This window comes from Battus philenor, unplaced genomic scaffold, assembly GCF_028537555.1.
Source record: "Battus philenor isolate CCGP_79_NKW_IND1 unplaced genomic scaffold, ilBatPhil1.0.hap1 SCAF_1, whole genome shotgun sequence".
NCBI lineage: Eukaryota > Metazoa > Arthropoda > Insecta > Lepidoptera > Papilionidae > Battus > Battus philenor.
The window spans coordinates 18,954,461-18,981,131 of record NW_027181661.1 but is presented as its reverse complement, the minus strand read 5'-3'; the positions used below and the strand labels follow the sequence as shown (position 1 = coordinate 18,981,131).

General features: G+C 31.4%; 1 protein-coding gene and 2 pseudogenes across 1 annotated transcript; 2 read left to right on the top strand and 1 right to left on the bottom strand.

Moving 5' to 3' along the window:
• Positions 1-15,541, top strand: part of LOC137920042 (NADH-ubiquinone oxidoreductase chain 5-like) — a 35,748-nt pseudogene extending 20,207 nt beyond the window's left edge.
• Positions 15,542-16,744: 1,203 nt separating this feature from the next.
• Positions 16,745-17,534, bottom strand: LOC137918904 (cytochrome c oxidase subunit 3-like; annotated as a pseudogene).
• A 7,635-nt stretch (positions 17,535-25,169) lies between these two features.
• Positions 25,170-25,916, top strand: LOC137920021 (activity-regulated cytoskeleton associated protein 2-like). The gene has a single exon (XM_068763256.1). The coding sequence runs from the start codon at positions 25,170-25,172 to the stop codon at positions 25,914-25,916; it is 747 nt and encodes a 248-aa protein (XP_068619357.1).
• The last annotated feature ends 755 nt before the right edge of the window (positions 25,917-26,671 follow it).

Below are 26,671 nucleotides of genomic sequence, written 5' to 3'. Positions count from 1 at the left end.
AACGAACGGGGCTTGCAGGTAACATGTGTCCGATGTCCGAAGCCTGTAGCACGTCTAAGATTGTCAAAAGATTTATACTCTTAGCAGTGTACACGTTTAGTGGAACTATTTGTTGATAATGACAATGCTATACAAGAAAATCAAATTAATTTTCATTTCATGAATGGCGACGTATGTCCGCTGCCTGTCGACAATTACCCACGTTGCATTCGTTGATTTGTACATAATTCCCAATCGTAAAAGTGGCTCTGTAAGAAGAGAATAACAAGAGACAATAACTTTAAACGTGAGGTTCACAAATTACAGCAATGCCTGTTTTACGCAAAACGTAGCACACAATCCACAGTCCACTATTTGCTGCCGTCGATTCGTACCGTAGCACCATACGTTAAAAATGACTACCGAATGTAAGATTTACACATGATAACCAATTTAACGAACGGGGCTTGCAGGTAACATGTGTCCGATGTCCGAAGCCTGTAGCACGTCTAAGATTGTCAAAAGATTTATACTCTTAGCAGTGTACACGTTTAGTGGAACTATTTGTTGATAATGACAATGCTATACAAGAAAATCAAATTAATTTTCATTTCATGAATGGCGACGTATGTCCGCTGCCTGTCGACAATTACCCACGTTGCATTCGTTGATTTGTACATAATTCCCAATCGTAAAAGTGGCTCTGTAAGAAGAGAATAACAAGAGACAATAACTTTAAACGTGAGGTTCACAAATTACAGCAATGCCTGTTTTACGCAAAACGTAGCACACAATCCACAGTCCACTATTTGCTGCCGTCGATTCGTACCGTAGCACCATACGTTAAAAATGACTACCGAATGTAAGATTTACACATGATAACCAATTTAACGAACGGGGCTTGCAGGTAACATGTGTCCGATGTCCGAAGCCTGTAGCACGTCTAAGATTGTCAAAAGATTTATACTCTTAGCAGTGTACACGTTTAGTGGAACTATTTGTTGATAATGACAATGCTATACAAGAAAATCAAATTAATTTTCATTTCATGAATGGCGACGTATATCCGCTGCCTGTCGACAATTACCCACGTTGCATTCGTTGATTTGTACATAATTCCCAATCGTAAAAGTGGCTCTGTAAGAAGAGAATAACAAGAGACAATAACTTTAAACGTGAGGTTCACAAATTACAGCAATGCCTGTTTTACGCAAAACGTAGCACACAATCCACAGTACACTATTTGCTGCCGTCGATTAGTACCGTAGCACCATACGTTAAAAATGACTACCGAATGTAAGATTTACACATGATAACCAATTTAACGAACGGGGCTTGCAGGTAACATGTGTCCGATGTCCGAAGCCTGTAGCACGTCTAAGATTGTCAAAAGATTTATACTCTTAGCAGTGTACACGTTTAGTGGAACTATTTGTTGATAATGACAATGCTATACAAGAAAATCAAATTAATTTTCATTTCATGAATGGCGACGTATGTCCGCTGCCTGTAGACAATTACCCACGTTGCATTCGTTGATTTGTACATAATTCCCAATCGTAAAAGTGGCTCTGTAAGAAGAGAATAACAAGAGACAATAACTTTAAACGTGAGGTTCACAAATTACAGCAATGCCTGTTTTACGCAAAACGTAGCACACAATCCACAGTCCACTATTTGCTGCCGTCGATTAGTACCGTAGCACCATACGTTAAAAATGACTACCGAATGTAAGATTTACACATGATAACCAATTTAACGAACGGGGCTTGCAGGTAACATGTGTCCGATGTCCGAAGCCTGTAGCACGTCTAAGATTGTCAAAAGATTTATACTCTTAGCAGTGTACACGTTTAGTGGAACTATTTGTTGATAATGACAATGCTATACAAGAAAATCAAATTAATTTTCATTTCATGAATGGCGACGTATGTCCGCTGCCTGTAGACAATTACCCACGTTGCATTCGTTGATTTGTACATAATTCCCAATCGTAAAAGTGGCTCTGTAAGAAGAGAATAACAAGAGACAATAACTTTAAACGTGAGGTTCACAAATTACAGCAATGCCTGTTTTACGCAAAACGTAGCACACAATCCACAGTCCACTATTTGCTGCCGTCGATTAGTACCGTAGCACCATACGTTAAAAATGACTACCGAATGTAAGATTTACACATGATAACCAATTTAACGAACGGGGCTTGCAGGTAACATGTGTCCGATGTCCGAAGCCTGTAGCACGTCTAAGATTGTCAAAAGATTTATACTCTTAGCAGTGTACACGTTTAGTGGAACTATTTGTTGATAATGACAATGCTATACAAGAAAATCAAATTAATTTTCATTTCATGAATGGCGACGTATGTCCGCTGCCTGTCGACAATTACCCACGTTGCATTCGTTGATTTGTACATAATTCCCAATCGTAAAAGTGGCTCTGTAAGAAGAGAATAACAAGAGACAATAACTTTAAACGTGAGGTTCACAAATTACAGCAATGCCTGTTTTACGCAAAACGTAGCACACAATCCACAGTCCACTATTTGCTGCCGTCGATTCGTACCGTAGCACCATACGTTAAAAATGACTACCGAATGTAAGATTTACACATGATAACCAATTTAACGAACGGGGCTTGCAGGTAACATGTGTCCGATGTCCGAAGCCTGTAGCACGTCTAAGATTGTCAAAAGATTTATACTCTTAGCAGTGTACACGTTTAGTGGAACTATTTGTTGATAATGACAATGCTATACAAGAAAATCAAATTAATTTTCATTTCATGAATGGCGACGTATATCCGCTGCCTGTCGACAATTACCCACGTTGCATTCGTTGATTTGTACATAATTCCCAATCGTAAAAGTGGCTCTGTAAGAAGAGAATAACAAGAGACAATAACTTTAAACGTGAGGTTCACAAATTACAGCAATGCCTGTTTTACGCAAAACGTAGCACACAATCCACAGTCCACTATTTGCTGCCGTCGATTCGTACCGTAGCACCATACGTTAAAAATGACTACCGAATGTAAGATTTACACATGATAACCAATTTAACGAACGGGGCTTGCAGGTAACATGTGTCCGATGTCCGAAGCCTGTAGCACGTCTAAGATTGTCAAAAGATTTATACTCTTAGCAGTGTACACGTTTAGTGGAACTATTTGTTGATAATGACAATGCTATACAAGAAAATCAAATTAATTTTCATTTCATGAATGGCGACGTATATCCGCTGCCTGTCGACAATTACCCACGTTGCATTCGTTGATTTGTACATAATTCCCAATCGTAAAAGTGGCTCTGTAAGAAGAGAATAACAAGAGACAATAACTTTAAACGTGAGGTTCACAAATTACAGCAATGCCTGTTTTACGCAAAACGTAGCACACAATCCACAGTACACTATTTGCTGCCGTCGATTAGTACCGTAGCACCATACGTTAAAAATGACTACCGAATGTAAGATTTACACATGATAACCAATTTAACGAACGGGGCTTGCAGGTAACATGTGTCCGATGTCCGAAGCCTGTAGCACGTCTAAGATTGTCAAAAGATTTATACTCTTAGCAGTGTACACGTTTAGTGGAACTATTTGTTGATAATGACAATGCTATACAAGAAAATCAAATTAATTTTCATTTCATGAATGGCGACGTATGTCCGCTGCCTGTAGACAATTACCCACGTTGCATTCGTTGATTTGTACATAATTCCCAATCGTAAAAGTGGCTCTGTAAGAAGAGAATAACAAGAGACAATAACTTTAAACGTGAGGTTCACAAATTACAGCAATGCCTGTTTTACGCAAAACGTAGCACACAATCCACAGTCCACTATTTGCTGCCGTCGATTAGTACCGTAGCACCATACGTTAAAAATGACTACCGAATGTAAGATTTACACATGATAACCAATTTAACGAACGGGGCTTGCAGGTAACATGTGTCCGATGTCCGAAGCCTGTAGCTCGTCTAAGATTGTCAAAAGATTTATACTCTTAGCAGTGTACACGTTTAGTGGAACTATTTGTTGATAATGACAATGCTATACAAGAAAATCAAATTAATTTTCATTTCATGAATGGCGACGTATATCCGCTGCCTGTCGACAATTACCCACGTTGCATTCGTTGATTTGTACATAATTCCCAATCGTAAAAGTGGCTCTGTAAGAAGAGAATAACAAGAGACAATAACTTTAAACGTGAGGTTCACAAATTACAGCAATGCCTGTTTTACGCAAAACGTAGCACACAATCCACAGTCCACTATTTGCTGCCGTCGATTAGTACCGTAGCACCATACGTTAAAAATGACTACCGAATGTAAGATTTACACATGATAACCAATTTAACGAACGGGGCTTGCAGGTAACATGTGTCCGATGTCCGAAGCCTGTAGCACGTCTAAGATTTTCAAAAGATTTATACTCTTAGCAGTGTACACGTTTAGTGGAACTATTTGTTGATAATGACAATGCTATACAAGAAAATCAAATTAATTTTCATTTCATGAATGGCGACGTATGTCCGCTGCCTGTCGACAATTACCCACGTTGCATTCGTTGATTTGTACATAATTCCCAATCGTAAAAGTGGCTCTGTAAGAAGAGAATAACAAGAGACAATAACTTTAAACGTGAGGTTCACAAATTACAGCAATGCCTGTTTTACGCAAAACGTAGCACACAATCCACAGTCCACTATTTGCTGCCGTCGATTTGTACCGTAGCACCATACGTTAAAAATGACTACCGAATGTAAGATTTACACATGATAACCAATTTAACGAACGGGGCTTGCAGGTAACATGTGTCCGATGTCCGAAGCCTGTAGCACGTCTAAGATTGTCAAAAGATTTATACTCTTAGCAGTGTACACGTTTAGTGGAACTATTTGTTGATAATGACAATGCTATACAAGAAAATCAAATTAATTTTCATTTCATGAATGGCGACGTATGTCCGCTGCCTGTCGACAATTACCCACGTTGCATTCGTTGATTTGTACATAATTCCCAATCGTAAAAGTGGCTCTGTAAGAAGAGAATAACAAGAGACAATAACTTTAAACGTGAGGTTCACAAATTACAGCAATGCCTGTTTTACGCAAAACGTAGCACACAATCCACAGTCCACTATTTGCTGCCGTCGATTCGTACCGTAGCACCATACGTTAAAAATGACTACCGAATGTAAGATTTACACATGATAACCAATTTAACGAACGGGGCTTGCAGGTAACATGTGTCCGATGTCCGAAGCCTGTAGCACGTCTAAGATTGTCAAAAGATTTATACTCTTAGCAGTGTACACGTTTAGTGGAACTATTTGTTGATAATGACAATGCTATACAAGAAAATCAAATTAATTTTCATTTCATGAATGGCGACGTATGTCCGCTGCCTGTCGACAATTACCCACGTTGCATTCGTTGATTTGTACATAATTCCCAATCGTAAAAGTGGCTCTGTAAGAAGAGAATAACAAGAGACAATAACTTTAAACGTGAGGTTCACAAATTACAGCAATGCCTGTTTTACGCAAAACGTAGCACACAATCCACAGTACACTATTTGCTGCCGTCGATTAGTACCGTAGCACCATACGTTAAAAATGACTACCGAATGTAAGATTTACACATGATAACCAATTTAACGAACGGGGCTTGCAGGTAACATGTGTCCGATGTCCGAAGCCTGTAGCTCGTCTAAGATTGTCAAAAGATTTATACTCTTAGCAGTGTACACGTTTAGTGGAACTATTTGTTGATAATGACAATGCTATACAAGAAAATCAAATTAATTTTCATTTCATGAATGGCGACGTATGTCCGCTGCCTGTCGACAATTACCCACGTTGCATTCGTTGATTTGTACATAATTCCCAATCGTAAAAGTGGCTCTGTAAGAAGAGAATAACAAGAGACAATAACTTTAAACGTGAGGTTCACAAATTACAGCAATGCCTGTTTTACGCAAAACGTAGCACACAATCCACAGTCCACTATTTGCTGCCGTCGATTAGTACCGTAGCACCATACGTTAAAAATGACTACCGAATGTAAGATTTACACATGATAACCAATTTAACAAACGGGGCTTGCAGGTAACATGTGTCCGTTGTCCGAAGCCTGTAGCTCGTCTAAGATTGTCAAAAGATTTATACTCTTAGCAGTGTACACGTTTAGTGGAACTATTTGTTGATAATGACAATGCTATACAAGAAAATCAAATTAATTTTCATTTCATGAATGGCGACGTATGTCCGCTGCCTGTAGACAATTACCCACGTTGCATTCGTTGATTTGTACATAATTCCCAATCGTAAAAGTGGCTCTGTAAGAAGAGAATAACAAGAGACAATAACTTTAAACGTGAGGTTCACAAATTACAGCAATGCCTGTTTTACGCAAAACGTAGCACACAATCCACAGTACACTATTTGCTGCCGTCGATTAGTACCGTAGCACCATACGTTAAAAATGACTACCGAATGTAAGATTTACACATGATAACCAATTTAACGAACGGGGCTTGCAGGTAACATGTGTCCGATGTCCGAAGCCTGTAGCTCGTCTAAGATTGTCAAAAGATTTATACTCTTAGCAGTGTACACGTTTAGTGGAACTATTTGTTGATAATGACAATGCTATACAAGAAAATCAAATTAATTTTCATTTCATGAATGGCGACGTATGTCCGCTGCCTGTCGACAATTACCCACGTTGCATTCGTTGATTTGTACATAATTCCCAATCGTAAAAGTGGCTCTGTAAGAAGAGAATAACAAGAGACAATAACTTTAAACGTGAGGTTCACAAATTACAGCAATGCCTGTTTTACGCAAAACGTAGCACACAATCCACAGTCCACTATTTGCTGCCGTCGATTAGTACCGTAGCACCATACGTTAAAAATGACTACCGAATGTAAGATTTACACATGATAACCAATTTAACAAACGGGGCTTGCAGGTAACATGTGTCCGTTGTCCGAAGCCTGTAGCTCGTCTAAGATTGTCAAAAGATTTATACTCTTAGCAGTGTACACGTTTAGTGGAACTATTTGTTGATAATGACAATGCTATACAAGAAAATCAAATTAATTTTCATTTCATGAATGGCGACGTATGTCCGCTGCCTGTAGACAATTACCCACGTTGCATTCGTTGATTTGTACATAATTCCCAATCGTAAAAGTGGCTCTGTAAGAAGAGAATAACAAGAGACAATAACTTTAAACGTGAGGTTCACAAATTACAGCAATGCCTGTTTTACGCAAAACGTAGCACACAATCCACAATACACTATTTGCTGCCGTCGATTAGTACCGTAGCACCATACGTTAAAAATGACTACCGAATGTAAGATTTACACATGATAACCAATTTAACGAACGGGGCTTGCAGGTAACATGTGTCCGATGTCCGAAGCCTGTAGCACGTCTAAGATTGTCAAAAGATTTATACTCTTAGCAGTGTACACGTTTAGTGGAACTATTTGTTGATAATGACAATGCTATACAAGAAAATCAAATTAATTTTCATTTCATGAATGGCGACGTATGTCCGCTGCCTGTCGACAATTACCCACGTTGCATTCGTTGATTTGTACATAATTCCCAATCGTAAAAGTGGCTCTGTAAGAAGAGAATAACAAGAGACAATAACTTTAAACGTGAGGTTCACAAATTACAGCAATGCCTGTTTTACGCAAAACGTAGCACACAATCCACAGTCCACTATTTGCTGCCGTCGATTCGTACCGTAGCACCATACGTTAAAAATGACTACCGAATGTAAGATTTACACATGATAACCAATTTAACGAACGGGGCTTGCAGGTAACATGTGTCCGATGTCCGAAGCCTGTAGCACGTCTAAGATTGTCAAAAGATTTATACTCTTAGCAGTGTACACGTTTAGTGGAACTATTTGTTGATAATGACAATGCTATACAAGAAAATCAAATTAATTTTCATTTCATGAATGGCGACGTATGTCCGCTGCCTGTAGACAATTACCCACGTTGCATTCGTTGATTTGTACATAATTCCCAATCGTAAAAGTGGCTCTGTAAGAAGAGAATAACAAGAGACAATAACTTTAAACGTGAGGTTCACAAATTACAGCAATGCCTGTTTTACGCAAAACGTAGCACACAATCCACAGTACACTATTTGCTGCCGTCGATTAGTACCGTAGCACCATACGTTAAAAATGACTACCGAATGTAAGATTTACACATGATAACCAATTTAACGAACGGGGCTTGCAGGTAACATGTGTCCGATGTCCGAAGCCTGTAGCACGTCTAAGATTGTCAAAAGATTTATACTCTTAGCAGTGTACACGTTTAGTGGAACTATTTGTTGATAATGACAATGCTATACAAGAAAATCAAATTAATTTTCATTTCATGAATGGCGACGTATGTCCGCTGCCTGTCGACAATTACCCACGTTGCATTCGTTGATTTGTACATAATTCCCAATCGTAAAAGTGGCTCTGTAAGAAGAGAATAACAAGAGACAATAACTTTAAACGTGAGGTTCACAAATTACAGCAATGCCTGTTTTACGCAAAACGTAGCACACAATCCACAGTCCACTATTTGCTGCCGTCGATTCGTACCGTAGCACCATACGTTAAAAATGACTACCGAATGTAAGATTTACACATGATAACCAATTTAACGAACGGGGCTTGCAGGTAACATGTGTCCGATGTCCGAAGCCTGTAGCACGTCTAAGATTGTCAAAAGATTTATACTCTTAGCAGTGTACACGTTTAGTGGAACTATTTGTTGATAATGACAATGCTATACAAGAAAATCAAATTAATTTTCATTTCATGAATGGCGACGTATGTCCGCTGCCTGTCGACAATTACCCACGTTGCATTCGTTGATTTGTACATAATTCCCAATCGTAAAATTGGCTCTGTAAGAAGAGAATAACAAGAGACAATAACTTTAAACGTGAGGTTCACAAATTACAGCAATGCCTGTTTTACGCAAAACGTAGCACACAATCCACAGTACACTATTTGCTGCCGTCGATTAGTACCGTAGCACCATACGTTAAAAATGACTACCGAAAGTAAGATTTACACATGATAACCAATTTAACGAACGGGGCTTGCAGGTAACATGTGTCCGATGTCCGAAGCCTGTAGCTCGTCTAAGATTGTCAAAAGATTTATACTCTTAGCAGTGTACACGTTTAGTGGAACTATTTGTTGATAATGACAATGCTATACAAGAAAATCAAATTAATTTTCATTTTATGAATGGCGACGTATGTCCGCTGCCTGTAGACAATTACCCACGTTGCATTCGTTGATTTGTACATAATTCCCAATCGTAAAAGTGGCTCTGTAAGAAGAGAATAACAAGAGACAATAACTTTAAACGTGAGGTTCACAAATTACAGCAATGCCTGTTTTACGCAAAACGTAGCACACAATCCACAGTACACTATTTGCTGCCGTCGATTAGTACCGTAGCACCATACGTTAAAAATGACTACCGAATGTAAGATTTACACATGATAACCAATTTAACGAACGGGGCTTGCAGGTAACATGTGTCCGATGTCCGAAGCCTGTAGCACGTCTAAGATTGTCAAAAGATTTATACTCTTAGCAGTGTACACGTTTAGTGGAACTATTTGTTGATAATGACAATGCTATACAAGAAAATCAAATTAATTTTCATTTCATGAATGGCGACGTATGTCCGCTGCCTGTCGACAATTACCCACGTTGCATTCGTTGATTTGTACATAATTCCCAATCGTAAAAGTGGCTCTGTAAGAAGAGAATAACAAGAGACAATAACTTTAAACGTGAGGTTCACAAATTACAGCAATGCCTGTTTTACGCAAAACGTAGCACACAATCCACAGTCCACTATTTGCTGCCGTCGATTCGTACCGTAGCACCATACGTTAAAAATGACTACCGAATGTAAGATTTACACATGATAACCAATTTAACGAACGGGGCTTGCAGGTAACATGTGTCCGATGTCCGAAGCCTGTAGCACGTCTAAGATTGTCAAAAGATTTATACTCTTAGCAGTGTACACGTTTAGTGGAACTATTTGTTGATAATGACAATGCTATACAAGAAAATCAAATTAATTTTCATTTCATGAATGGCGACGTATGTCCGCTGCCTGTCGACAATTACCCACGTTGCATTCGTTGATTTGTACATAATTCCCAATCGTAAAAGTGGCTCTGTAAGAAGAGAATAACAAGAGACAATAACTTTAAACGTGAGGTTCACAAATTACAGCAATGCCTGTTTTACGCAAAACGTAGCACACAATCCACAGTCCACTATTTGCTGCCGTCGATTCGTACCGTAGCACCATACGTTAAAAATGACTACCGAATGTAAGATTTACACATGATAACCAATTTAACGAACGGGGCTTGCAGGTAACATGTGTCCGATGTCCGAAGCCTGTAGCACGTCTAAGATTGTCAAAAGATTTATACTCTTAGCAGTGTACACGTTTAGTGGAACTATTTGTTGATAATGACAATGCTATACAAGAAAATCAAATTAATTTTCATTTCATGAATGGCGACGTATGTCCGCTGCCTGTCGACAATTACCCACGTTGCATTCGTTGATTTGTACATAATTCCCAATCGTAAAATTGGCTCTGTAAGAAGAGAATAACAAGAGACAATAACTTTAAACGTGAGGTTCACAAATTACAGCAATGCCTGTTTTACGCAAAACGTAGCACACAATCCACAGTACACTATTTGCTGCCGTCGATTAGTACCGTAGCACCATACGTTAAAAATGACTACCGAAAGTAAGATTTACACATGATAACCAATTTAACGAACGGGGCTTGCAGGTAACATGTGTCCGATGTCCGAAGCCTGTAGCTCGTCTAAGATTGTCAAAAGATTTATACTCTTAGCAGTGTACACGTTTAGTGGAACTATTTGTTGATAATGACAATGCTATACAAGAAAATCAAATTAATTTTCATTTTATGAATGGCGACGTATGTCCGCTGCCTGTAGACAATTACCCACGTTGCATTCGTTGATTTGTACATAATTCCCAATCGTAAAAGTGGCTCTGTAAGAAGAGAATAACAAGAGACAATAACTTTAAACGTGAGGTTCACAAATTACAGCAATGCCTGTTTTACGCAAAACGTAGCACACAATCCACAGTACACTATTTGCTGCCGTCGATTAGTACCGTAGCACCATACGTTAAAAATGACTACCGAATGTAAGATTTACACATGATAACCAATTTAACGAACGGGGCTTGCAGGTAACATGTGTCCGATGTCCGAAGCCTGTAGCACGTCTAAGATTGTCAAAAGATTTATACTCTTAGCAGTGTACACGTTTAGTGGAACTATTTGTTGATAATGACAATGCTATACAAGAAAATCAAATTAATTTTCATTTCATGAATGGCGACGTATGTCCGCTGCCTGTCGACAATTACCCACGTTGCATTCGTTGATTTGTACATAATTCCCAATCGTAAAAGTGGCTCTGTAAGAAGAGAATAACAAGAGACAATAACTTTAAACGTGAGGTTCACAAATTACAGCAATGCCTGTTTTACGCAAAACGTAGCACACAATCCACAGTCCACTATTTGCTGCCGTCGATTCGTACCGTAGCACCATACGTTAAAAATGACTACCGAATGTAAGATTTACACATGATAACCAATTTAACGAACGGGGCTTGCAGGTAACATGTGTCCGATGTCCGAAGCCTGTAGCACGTCTAAGATTGTCAAAAGATTTATACTCTTAGCAGTGTACACGTTTAGTGGAACTATTTGTTGATAATGACAATGCTATACAAGAAAATCAAATTAATTTTCATTTCATGAATGGCGACGTATGTCCGCTGCCTGTCGACAATTACCCACGTTGCATTCGTTGATTTGTACATAATTCCCAATCGTAAAAGTGGCTCTGTAAGAAGAGAATAACAAGAGACAATAACTTTAAACGTGAGGTTCACAAATTACAGCAATGCCTGTTTTACGCAAAACGTAGCACACAATCCACAGTACACTATTTGCTGCCGTCGATTAGTACCGTAGCACCATACGTTAAAAATGACTACCGAAAGTAAGATTTACACATGATAACCAATTTAACGAACGGGGCTTGCAGGTAACATGTGTCCGATGTCCGAAGCCTGTAGCACGTCTAAGATTGTCAAAAGATTTATACTCTTAGCAGTGTACACGTTTAGTGGAACTATTTGTTGATAATGACAATGCTATACAAGAAAATCAAATTAATTTTCATTTCATGAATGGCGACGTATATCCGCTGCCTGTCGACAATTACCCACGTTGCATTCGTTGATTTGTACATCATTCGCATTTCTGAAAGTGGCTCTGTAATAAGAGAATAACAAGAGACAATTACTTTTAACGTAAGTTTTACAAATGTCAGCTGTGTTTGTTTCACGCCGAACGTAGCACACTATCCACAGTCCACTCTTTGCTGCCGTCAATTCGTTCCGTAGCACCATACGTTAAATTGTGATTTCAATGATTTAATTTATTATAAAAATGATAAAATTTTTATTTATAATAATTTTTATAATTCCTTTATGTTTTTTAAAAAATATATTTTGAATGGTTCAAATAATAATAATAGTGATTATATTTTTATTTATGAATTTAAGTATTAATATTTATAATTTTAGAAATTTAAGATATATAAGTTGGTTGTGATTTAATTTCATATGGGTTTTTTTTATTAAGAATTTGAATTTGTTTATTAATAATTATAGCACGAGAAAATTTGAATAAGATAAAATTTTATTCAAATTTTTTATTCAATGTTGTAATTTTATTAATTATATTATATTTAATTTTTAGTGTAATAAATTTTATTTTATTTTATTTTTTTTAAGAAGATTAATTCCTACTTTATTATTAATTATTGGGTGAGGTTATCAACCTGAACGAATTCAAGCAGGGGCTTATTTATTATTTTATACTTTATTTGTTTCTTTGCCTATATTAATAGGAATTTTTTTTATTTTTCATAATTTAAATTATATAATTATATATTTTTTAGAATGGATTATTTTTTATTATATTTATCTATAATTTTAGCTTTTTTAGTAAAGATACATATATATTTTGTTCATTTACGGCTTCCTAAGGCTCATGTAGAAGCTTTGAATATTAAAATTAGGAGGTTATGGTCTTTTACGAATTATAATTCTTTTCCAAAAAATTGGAATAAAATACAATTTTATTTGAGTAGTTATTAAATTATTAGGTGGTTTGTTTATTAGATTAAATTGTTTTTGTCAAGTTGATATAAAATCTTTAATTACTTATTCGTCAGTAGCTCATATAAGATTAGTGATTTGCGGTATTATAACTATAAATTACTGAGGTTATGTTGGTTCTTATATTATAATAATTGGTCATGGTTTATGTTCTTCAGGAATATTTTGCTTAGCTAATATTAATTATGAGCGTTTACAAAGACGAAGATTATATATTAATAAGGGAATAATAAATTTTATACCTTCAATAAGATTATGATGATTTTTATTAATATCTTCAAATATAGCAGCTCCACCTTCAATAAATTTAATAGGAGAGATTAGATTAATTAATAGAGTAGTAGGATGATCTTGATTATCAATAATTATTTTGATTATAATTTCTTTTTTTAGAGCTGGTTATAGATTATATTTATATTCTTATACGCAACATGGGAAATATAATTTAGGAATTTATAGATTTTACACAGGGGTATCACGAGAATATTTAATATTAATATTGCATTGATTACCTCTTAATATTTTAGTTTTAAAAATTGATTATTTTTTTATTTGATTTTATTTAAATAATTTAATATAAAATATTGATTTGTGGAGTCAAAAATATGAAATTTCATTTTAAATCATTAAAAGATATTCTATTTGTTTTATTAGATTTTTTTTTATTTTTTTCAGAATAATAAGTTTTTTTTTATAATATATTTTATTATGGAGAATTTGACTTTAATTTTAGAGTGAGAAATTATTTCTTTTAGGTCTATAAGAGTAGTAATATCTATTTTATTAGATTGAATATCTTTATTATTTTTAATATTTGTTTTAATGATTTCTTCTTCTGTAATTTATTATAGAGGAAGATATATACATTGTGAGTTAAATTTAAATCGATTTATTATTTTAGTTTTATTATCTGTATTATCAATAGTTTTATTAATTATTAAACCTAATATAATTAGAATTTTTTTAGGATGAGATGGATTAGGTTTAGTTTCATATTGTTTGGTAATTTATTATCAAAATATTAAGTCTTATAATGCAGGAATATTAACGGCTTTATCTAATCGTATTGGAGATGTAATAATTTTAATAGTTATTGCTTGAATAATAAATTATGGAAGATGAAATTATATTTTTTATTTAAATTTTATAAATATTTAATTTTTATAATGAAATTTATTAGATTTTTATTAATTATTGCAGCTATAACAAAGAGAGCTCAGATTCCTTTTAGATCTTGATTACCTGCGGCAATAGCAGCTCCTACTCCAGTATCTGCTTTAGTTCATTCTTCTACTTTAGTTACTGCTGGGGTTTATTTATTAATTCGATTTAATATAATATTAGTTGATATAATTTTTTTAAAGTTTTTATTAGTTTTATCAGGATTAACTATATTTATGGCAGGTATTTCTGCTAATTATGAATTTGATATAAAAAAATTATTGCTTTATCTACTTCAAGACAATTAGGATTAATAATAAGAATTTTAAGAATAGGATTAGCTGATTTAGCTTTTTTTCATTTATTAACTCATGCTATATTTAAAGCTTTATTATTTATATGTGCGGGTGTTATTATTCATATAATAAATGATATTCAAGATATTCGTTATATAGGTGGAATTAGATTTTATATTCCTTTAACTTCTTTATGTTTAAATATTTCTAATTTAGCTTTATATGGTATTCCTTTTTTAGCTGGATTTTATTCAAAGGATTTAATTTTAGAAATGGTTAGTATAAGAAATTTAAATATATTAATTTTTTTTTTATATTTTTTTCTACTGGTTTAACTATATTTTATACTATTCGTTTATTATTTTATTTGATAATTAATGATTATAATTTATTAGTAGTTTATAATTTATATAATGAAAATTATACAATATTAAAGAGGATATTTATATTATTAGGAATAAGATTAGTAGTTGGAAGAATGTTAAGTTGATTAATTTTTAATTATCCTTATATGATTTATTTACCTTTTAATATGAAAATAATAGTAATTTACGTAAGAATATTAGGATTTTTAATAGGGTATTTAATTAGCAGTATAAAAATTTATTCTGTGAATAAATTTTTAATAACTTATAGTTTAAGTAATTTTTTATGTTTAATATGATTTATACCTAATTTATCTACTTATGGTTTAAATTATTATTTTTTAAAATTAGGTCAAAATATTATAAAAAATATTGATATAGGATGAAGAGAAATTTATAGAGGTCAAGGTATATTTAATATTATTTAAAATTATACTGTTTATTATAATTTTTATCAAATAAATAATTTTAAAATTTATTTATTTAGTTTTATTTTATGAATATTAATTATATATTTAATATTTTTAATTTAATTAATTTAAATAGCTTATAAGAAAGAGCATAATATTGAAGATATTAAGGAGATTATTAAATCTTTAAATATTTATAAAAAAAAAATATTTTTACAATGAAAATGTAATGTTTTAATAATAAACTATAAATAGAAATATTAATGGTTATTAACCACTATAATTTAAGTTAGTAGCTTAATTTTTTATATTTCATAATTTAATTGGAATTTTTTATTTAATAATATCATTAACAGTGATATACCTCTATTTAGGTTTCAATTAATTATTTAAATAAGGAGTTATTAACTCTTTCTTTTAAGTCGAAATTAAATGCAGTATTTGCTTCTTATTTAAGATAAATTAAAAATTAATATTTTTTGAAAGCAAATCAAATGTTTTCTATAAACTATAATTGTAATAATATTGCTATATAAAAAGCCGCCATATGTGAAAGTTCCCGCGGACGCCGTCACAACGTTTAACCTTTTGTTCGTCTCGCTCACTCGCACGGCGCGCACGATACGCGCTCTTGCTTGCTCTTGGCAGGTAGCCAAGACGCGCAGCACGTGCGCCCGCGGCCCTTGGAGTTCTGAGAGTCGGATTTGAGCCATGGTTCGATGCGCAACCGCGCGGAGGCGAATTATTCTCCGCGCACAAATTGTTTTAATAATTAAATAAACGTTTTTCCACATCACATAATCCTAATTTGTTCAATTGAGTATATTTTGATTTCATTCATGATAAAGTCCAATTAATAATATAATTAAAAAAAAATCTAATTTTTATTATTGTACAAAAATTGGCTAAGTTAAAACAATTAATTAAAGGGAAAATTAATGCAATTTCAATATCAAAAATTAAAAAAATTATAGTAATTAAAAAAAAGTGAAGAGAAAATAGTATTCGTGCAGAAGATTTGGGGTCAAATCCACATTCAAATGGAGAATTTTTTTCTCGATCGAAATTAAGGATAAAAATATAAAAATATTAGAAATTAATATAATTATAATAGTTAATGTTAATAATAAATTAATTATTTATATTAAATTAAATTAAACTTTTTGATTGGAAGTCAAATATACTAAATATATTATATAAATAAATTAGTTTCCTCATCAATAAATTGAAATATAAAGGAATAATCATACTACATCAACAAAATGTCAATATCATGCTGCTGCTTCAAATCCAAAATGATGATTATTGGAAAAATGGAAATTTAAATGACGAATAAGACAAATAGAAAGGAAAATTGTTCCAATAATTACATGAAGTCCATGAAATCCTGTTGCTACAAAAAAGTAGATCCATAAATTCTATCTGCAATAGAAAAAGAAGCTTCAAAATATTCATATGCTTGTAAAATAGAAAAATAAATTCCTAATATAATAGTGATAAATAAACCTTGAGTTATTTGGGAAAAATTATTTTCTATAATAGCATGGTGAGCTCAGGTAACTGTAATTCCTGAGGTAATTAAAATAATTGTATTTAATAATGGAATTTGAAAGGGGTTAAATGGGATAATTCTAAAGGGAGGTCATATTGCTCCAATTTCAATATTAGGTGAAAGACTACTATGAAAAAAAGCTCAAAAATGGGATAAAGAAAAATACTTCAGAGATAATAAAAAGAATTATTCCTCATTGTAAACCTTTTGATACAAATAAAGTATGTTTACCTTGGAAAGTACCTTCTCGACAAATATCTCGTCATCATTGATATATTGTTAATAAAATAATCATGTAACCTAAAATTATTAAATTTATGTTAAAATTGTGAAATCATTTAATTATTCCAGAAACTAAAGTTATTACTCCAATAGATCCTGTTAAAGGTCAGGGGCTAAAGTCTATTAAGTGGTATGGGTGATTATTATGTATTGTCATTAATTAGTTTCACTAGAATATAATGTTCTAAGAATAGAAATTACATAGGATTGAATAATTGCAACTGCTGATTCAAGAATTAATAGTAAAATTTGAATAAAAATTAAAAAATTTAGTATATAAGAAGGTATATTAATTCCAGTATTTCTCAGTAAAGTAAGAAGAAGATGGCCTGCAATTATATTAGCAGTTAGTCGAACTGCTAATGTTCCTGGTCGAATAATATTACTAATTGTTTCAATTAATACTATAAAAGGTATAAGAATACTAGGAGTTCCTTGAGGAATATATGAATAAATATATGTTGGTAATTATTAATTCAACCATATAATATAAATCTTAATCATAGTGAAAGGGAGATGGAAAGAGAAATTGTTAAATGACTTGTTCTAGTAAAAATATTAGGAAATAGTCCTAAAAGATTATTAAATAAGATAAAAGAAAATAATGAAATAAAAATAAAAGTTGATCCATTAAATCTATTAGGACCTAATAAAGTTTTAAATTCATTATGTAATTTATTAAGAATTAAGTTTCAAAAAACAAATTTACGATTGGGAATAAATCAAAATGTATATGGAATAATAATTAAACTAATAAGGGTTCTAATTCAATTTAATTGTAGATTAAATAAATTAGTTGAAGGATCGAAAATTGAAAATAAATTACTTATCATTTTTAGTTAAATTTTTTCTTAATGTTTTTATTTTGATTATTATTAAAATTATTTTTATTTAAGAAAATATAATAATTTATAATATTAAATAAAATAAAAATAGTAATAAAAAAAGAAAGATAAAATTCAATTAATAGGTATTATTTGAGGAATAAAAGAATATTACTTTAGTAATAATATAAATTTGACATATTTATGTTATAAATTTAACTAATTCTTTCATTAGAAGTAATTGCTAATTTACTATTAAGTGGTTTAAGAGACCAATACTTGCTTTCAGTCATCTAATGAAGAATAATTATTAATTCAATTAATAAAATTTTTAATAGAAATTCTTTCAATTACTATAGGTATAAATCTGTGATTTGTTCCACAAATTTCAGAACATTGACCATAAAAAATTCCTGGGCGATTAATATAAAGATTTCCTTGATTGAGTCGACCAGGATTAGCATCAATTTTAACCCCTAGAGAAGGAATAGTTCATGAATGAATTACATCTGTTGCTGTAATTATAATACGAATTTGGTTATTTATAGGTAAAACAATACGATTATCAACATCTAATAAACGGAAATTTTTTATTTCTGAATTGTTATATTGAATTATATAAGAATCAAATTCAATATTATTAAAGTCAGAATATTCATAGCTTCAATATCATTGATGGCCAATAGATTTTAGAGTGATTAATGGATTATTAAGTTCATCTAATAAATATAAAAGACGAAGAGAAGGTAAAGCTACAAAAATTAGGGTAATAGCTGGAATAATTGTTCAAATTAATTCAATTATTTGACCTTCTAGTAAAAATCGATTAATATAATTATTGAAAAATAAATTAATTATTAAATATCTAACTAAAATAGTAATTATAATTAAAATAACTAAGGTATGATCATGAAAAAAAAAAATTTGTTCTATTAAGGGAGATGCTCCATTTTGGAGATTAAAATTAGATCAGGTTGCCATTTCTAAAAAAAGGATAATCCTTTATAAATGGGGTTTAAATCCATTACATATAATCTGCCATATTAGAAATTTCTTAAAATAGGAAGTTCATTATAAGAATGTTCTGCTGGGGGTAAATTTTGTAGTCATTCAATAGAAGATGATATATTAAAGGAGGATAAAATTATTCGTTTATTAATTATTGATTCTCAAATAATTAATATTATTATTATTATAGATAATAAAGAAATATAAGAACCAAAAGAGGAAATGATATTTCATGAAATGAAACTGTCAGGATAATCAGAATATCGACGAGGTATTTCCGCTAATCCTAAAAAATGTTGGGGAAAAAAAGTTAAATTTACTCCAATAAATATTGTAAAAAATTGAATTTTTAAAAGAAAAGGATTAAGGGAAAGGCCAGAAAATAAAGGATATCAGTAAATAAATCCTCCTATAATAGCAAATACAGCTCCTATAGATAAAACATAATGAAAATGAGCTACTACATAATAAGTATCATGAAGAGAGACATCAATAGATGAATTAGCGAAAATTACACCAGTTAATCCTCCAACAGTGAAAAGAAAAATAAATCCTAAACTTCATAAAATAGAAGGACTGTAATTAATTTGTGTTCCATGTAAAGTGGCAAGTCAACTGAAAATTTTAATTCCTGAAGGTACAGCAATAATTATTGTGGCTGAGGTAAAATAAGCTCGAGTATCAATATCTATTCCTACTGTAAATATATGATGAGCTCAAACAATAAATCCTAAAAGGCCAATTGCTATTATAGCATAAATTATTCCTAAACAACCAAAAGTTTCCTTTTTACCTCTTTCTTGGGAAATAATATGAGAGATTATTCCAAATCCGGGTAAAATTAAAATATAAACTTCAGGATGGCCAAACAATCAAAATAAATGTTGATATAAGATAGGATCTCCTCCTCCAGCAGGATCAAAGAAAGAAGTATTAAGATTACGATCTGTAAGAAGTATGGTAATAGCTCCAGCTAAAACAGGAAGAGATAAAAGTAATAATAAGGCTGTAATACCTACTGCTCATACAAAAAAAGGTATTTAATCGAAAGATATATTATTAACTCGTATATTAATAATTGTTGTAATAAAATTAATTGCTCCTAAAATAGAAGAAATTCCTGCTAAGTGTAAGGAAAAAATAGCTAGATCAACTGATCTGCCTCTATGCGCAATATTAGAAGAAAGAGGGTGGTAAACTGTTCATCCTGTACCTGCTCCATTTTCAACAATTCTTCTAGAAATTAGTAAAGTTAAAGAAGGAGGTAAAAGTCAAAATCTTATATTATTTATTCGAGGGAAAGCTATATCAGGAGCTCCTAATATTAAAGGGACTAATCAATTACCAAATCCTCCAATTATAATTGGTATAACTATAAAAAAAATTATAATAAAAGCATGAGCTGTAACAATAGTATTATAAATTTGATCATCTCCAATTAAAGAGCCAGGATTTCCTAATTCAGTTCGAATTAATAACCTTAGGGAAGTACCTAAAATTCCAGCCCAAATTCCAAAAATAAAATATAATGTTCCAATATCTTTATGATTAGTAGAATATAGTCATTTTCGCTAATAAAATGGCTGAAGTATAAGCGATAAGTTGTAAATTTATTTATGAGAAATAATCTCTTTTATTAATTAAGTCTTATAGTCAATAATGATGTAAAATTGCAAATTTTAAGGAGTAATTCTTTTTACTAAGGCTTAAAGAATTTCTTTTTTTATAATTTTGAAGATTATTAGTTTATATAACTTAAAACCTTATATAAAAAAAAGTTCTTAAGATTATTCCTAGTAAAGAAATTACACTTAATAAATAAAGAGTTAATTTTAGAAAAAAATTTGAATCATTTTATTTTTAAATAATTAAATATTAATGATGAATAAACAATTCGAATATAATAAAATAATAAAATTAAACTTATTATGATAAAAATAAAAGTAATAAAAAAGTTGATTATTTAATAAAAAAATAATAATAATTCATTTAGGAAAAAATCCTAAAAATGGTGGTAATCCTCCTAATGATAAAAAATTAATTAAAAAAGAAATTTTAATTAAAGAATTTATATTAATAATAAATAATTGATTAATAAAATAAACATTTAATAAATTAAATAAAAAACATATAATTCTAATTAAAAATGAGTAAAAAATTAAATAAAATATTCATAAGTTTTCTCTAATTATTAAAGCTGCTAATATTCATCCTAAATTATTAATTGAGGAAAAAGATATGTTTTCGTAAAGATGTTTGATTAAATCCTCCTAAAGCACCAATAATAGCATTAAGAATTATAATTATAATTAAAAAGTTGTAATTTATATAATAAGACAATAAAATTATGGGGGAAATTTTTTGTCAAGTTATAATAATAAAACAATTAAATCATGATAATCCTTCAATAATATTGGGGAATCAAAAATGGAAAGGGGCTGATCCTATTTTTATTAATATAGAAGAATTAATTATAATAGATAAAAAATAATTAATTTCAAATCTTTTAATTATAATTATTTTAATAAAAATTGAAAATAAAAAATTAATAGAAGCAATTGCTTGAGTAAGGAAATATTTTAAAGCTGCTTCAGAAGATAAAAGATTTTTAGAGTTAGAAATAAGGGGAATATATCTAAGTAAATTAATTTCTAATCCAATTCAACATCCAAGTCAAGAATTAGAAGAAATAGAAATTAAAGTTCTAAAAAATAGAATAAAATAAAAAAATATTTTATTTGAATTAATATTTAGAAAAATTTATAATAGGGGGATTATAAAGAATTAAAAATTCAATTTATTAATATTTATATTTTAGTGTAAGAAGCACAATAATTTTTGATATTATTAGATATAGTTTGATTCTATAAAATATAATAAAGGTAAAATTCTACATTATTTATCCTATCAGAATAATCCTTTTTTTCAGGCACTTTATTTAAAAAAAAAGGAATTACCTTAATATTTGAGGTATGAACACAAAAGCTTAAATTTAGCTTATTTTTAATTTATTAATTTTTATATTTATAAAAAATTAATGAGCAATGGTTAATAAATTATATTAAATAAGAAAAATAAATAAAATTTAATAAGAAAATTAATTGTTATAAAAAAAATTAAATTTATTTATAAGTTTTATTTATACATATATATATATTATATATATATATATATATATATATATATATATATATATATATATATATATGTATATATAAAATATTTAAATAGATTAATATAATTAATAATATAAATAAAAAATTGTATTTTATAAATAATATAATATTAATTTTATATTATTTAATTAACATAAATTGTTTACTTTATTAAATTAATTATTTAATTAATATAAAAAAGAGAAAGAATAATAAATAAAATTTAATAATTTCTAATAAATATTTTAATATAAAAAAAATCTGTGTCAAAGTTAAATATATAAATAAATTTTTTATGGTTTAAATATTTTAATTTAAATTTGTTTTACATATAAATTTTAGTGTTAATTTTTAATTATTTTAATAATTTTAAAATTAAAATATAGTAGTAATTAAAATTAAAAATTTAAGAAATTAAGATTTAGTATTATTTAATAATTATTAACAAATTTTGTGCCAGCAGTTGCGGTTATACAAAAAATAATTTAAATTTTATCAGTATATAATTAATATTATTTTAAAGAAAATAAATAATTAATTATTAAGTGAAATTTTAATAAATTAAAATTTTCATTATAAAATATGAATTATTAAATTTTTACAAAAACTAGGATTAGATACCCTATTATTAAAAATTAAATTTAAAATACTAAAATAGTATATAATTATTTATAAAAACTTAAAAAATTTGGCGGTATTTTAGTTCATTTAGAGGAATCTGTTTATTAATTGATAATCCACGAATAATTTTACTTAATTATTTAATTTTGTATATCGTTGTTAAAAAAATATTTTTTTATAAAAATAATATTTTAAAATTTAAATAAAAAATTAATTCAGATCAAGATGCTGATTATAATTAAGAATATAATGGATTACAATAAGAAATAATGAAATGGATAATATTTTTTAAAAAATATTAGAAGGTGGATAAAGCAAGCCTGCGTGGGTACGTAGCAAAGCTTTTTAGAAGAATAGAAGGTGCGAGGCAAGCAGAGATAGATTTTAGCAGAATGGGAAAACTTATACTAAAACTAAACGAAACAACGTATTTATGCGAGAAAGTTGAGGGGCAAACTGACATGCGCTCCGCATCAAAATAGTACCGAGACTGGATCCCGCGCCGGCGCAGCCGCCGCACGGAGTGAGCAGGGCTGCGCGGGCGACGGCGGGCCGTGACCTACATAGCCGGCCGGCAAGCAAATGTCGCGGCTAAACTACTAAAATAAATGTTGCGTACAAAGTCGATTTGTCAGTTTGAACCTCGAATATTTATTTATTAAATACACATAAACAATTACAAGTAAATATAGTTGAAATGAATTTAGGTAAGTTTACAATGTTTTTCATATTTTATAATATTTATCTATTTATTAGTTTAAGTTGTACAAATGACTAGGTTACACAAGATATTGTAAATAAATGTAAAAAAATCTTTTGTATTAAAATAAATGTAAATAAAATCTTTTGTACAATAATAAATGTAAATATAAATTTTGGCAAACAACAATTTTAATAAAAAAACAATTTAAATAACAAAGTGACTAGTCATAGTGAGATCACTACATGGATTTAAATGTAATTTTATTTAGTTTAATAAAATGATTTTAAATTAAAATATGTACACGTTGCCCGTCGCTTTCATTTATGAATTGAAATAAGTCGTAACAAAGTAGAGGTACTGGAAAGTGTTTCTAGAAAGAACAAATTAGAGCTTGAAAAAGTATTTCATTTACATTGAAATGATATTATATTAATAATTAATTTGAGGGGGAAAAATTAATAAATAAAAAATAATAAAAAAAATTTAAAATATAGATATTTAAAGGGGGGTTAAAGTATTTATAAAGAAAAAATTAAAAATTTTATAGTAAATTAGTATTGTAAAATAAATTTTAAATATTTGAAAATTAATCAAAATAAAAGTAATTTTATTTATTGTATCTTGTGTATCAGAGTTTATTAATAAAATTTTTTATGAAAAAAATTTTTGAATTTAAAAGAGTTAATTAATTATAAAAGTTAATGTTGAATAATTATTTTTAATAATTAATTAGAAATGAAATGTTAATCGTTTTTAAATATATCTAGTTTTTTTAGAAAAAAATTTAATTTAAAATATTTTATTATATAATTTTTATTAATTAAATTTATACTAAAAAATATTCAATATTTTAAGGGATAAGCTTTAGAATAAAATATTATAATATAAATTAAATTTATTAATTTAAAATTTTAGAATTTATATTGTTAATAAATTATAATTTTTTATAAATAATTTAATTTATTTTAAAATTTAAAATTAAATATTTAATTTTTTATAAAAAATAATTTATAATTAAATAAAAATGTAATAATATTGCTATATAAAAAGCCGCCATATGTGAAAGTTCCCGCGGACGTCGTCACAACGCTTAACCTTTTGTTCGTCTCGCCCACTCGTCTCGCTCACTCGCACGGCGTGCACGATACGCGCTCTTGCTTGCTCTTGGCAGGTAGCCAAGACGCGCAGCACGTGCGCCCGCGGCCGTTGGAGTTCTAGAGAGTCGGATTTGAGCCATGGTTCGATGCGCAACCGCGCGTAGGCGAATTATTCATTTTCCGCGCACAAATTGTTTTAATAATTAAATAAACGTTTTTCCACATCACACTGGCGCCCAACCCGTGGCCTACGCGCTAATTATCGACGAAATCGCGTACTCGACCGTTCGTCATCTTAGCGTCGTAGAAGAATCCCTTCGAAAATTTAACAATTGTGCGTTATCGAAGTTAATTTCGTCAGTGGTTTTGCATCTGTTGTTTGCGATGCCGCGTCGCAAAGCTCCAGGCGTCCGTAACGACGTCGAGGATGAAGACTCGGGCAGGTTCATGACCGAGGGGCAGCTATCGTCGTTCATGGCGGCGTTCGCCAAGGCTCAAGCGGAGTCAAACCGCCAGCTACTCGAGAGCCTTTTGCTGCGATCGCCGGCCTTCATCGCAGGAGCGCCCTCGCCATCACCATCACCATCGTCGTCTTCGGCTCATCTGTCTCCGTCGGGAAACTTTGCCGGTTGCACGGCTCGTTTCAGTGGCGCCTCACGCGACTCCGACATTCTGGAAGCATTTATCGACGCGATTGTGATATACAAAGAATGTATAAACATCGCGGACGACGATCATGCACTTCGTGGTTTACCGATGCTACTCGAAGGAGAGGCAGCCGTATGGTTCCGAGGCGTAAAAGCATCGATAGCGTCGTGGGAGGACGCGCTGCAGCGCTTACGCGCTATGTACGGAGCGCCCCGCCCCCCGCATAAAATATTCCGAGACATCTTCGCTTCTGAGCAAGGAGACCGGGAGCAATCGGAAGTATTCATCGGTCGTTTACGCGCCTCGATCGCCAAACTCCCGTATGCATTGGACGAAAGAATTCATTTAGACATGATTTATGGTTTTTTAAATAAGCGTATTCGGAAGCGATTAACACGTGAAAGTGTACAAAGCGTTGACGAGTTGGTCTCAAAAGCGCGCTGCATAGAGGAGTCGCTGATGGAGGTCTCATCGGTCGCGTAGTCCCGCACGCCGTCAGATCATCGAGCAGGGAATGCGGGCTCGCGCGCGCGTGCAACGTGCAACGCACGCGCCGCCGCCGCCGTCGCTGTACCTGCTGTGGTAAGCGCAGCGAATGCGCCGAATCGAGGTAAACGGTTTTGTGTTTATTACAAGAAGAGTGAACATGATCGCGATGAGTGCTCAAGGCTTAAATCTAAAAGTGATCCGCATACAGTTTCATGTTACGGTTGTGGTATGAAAGGTGTCATTCGTGCTAATTGTGTTAACTGTAATACAAAAAATACGGACACTAAGGATTCGTTCTCTTCGTGCGATTTTATGTCAATAAATAGGCATTTATGTTCCAAAATCGATGCATCGCAGTGTCATACTAAAACGGCTCTAAGAGTAATTTGAAAATTCAAAACAAATGTATGTCAAAGAGTATGTTAACACAGACATGTCATGTATTCCCGTCAAAGAGTAGTGACTCTGGAAACTCACATGTTTGTTTCTCAGAGGCTTCAAGTAATAGTATTAAGCCGCATGCTAATGTTTATAGTAAAGATGCCCATGTTTCTTTTGATTGTAATACTGATTTGTTATATTCTGTTTGTAATGTATATGATGTGCCTAATGCGCGGTCAGTGGATAACTCGCGTATCGAGCGCTTGCCTCCGGATGTTTGTACCAAAGGCCGTCCAATTTTGGACATAGAGATTTTCGTCTATCGCGGTACCGGTCTATTAGACACGGCGGCTAAACGTAGCGTTGCC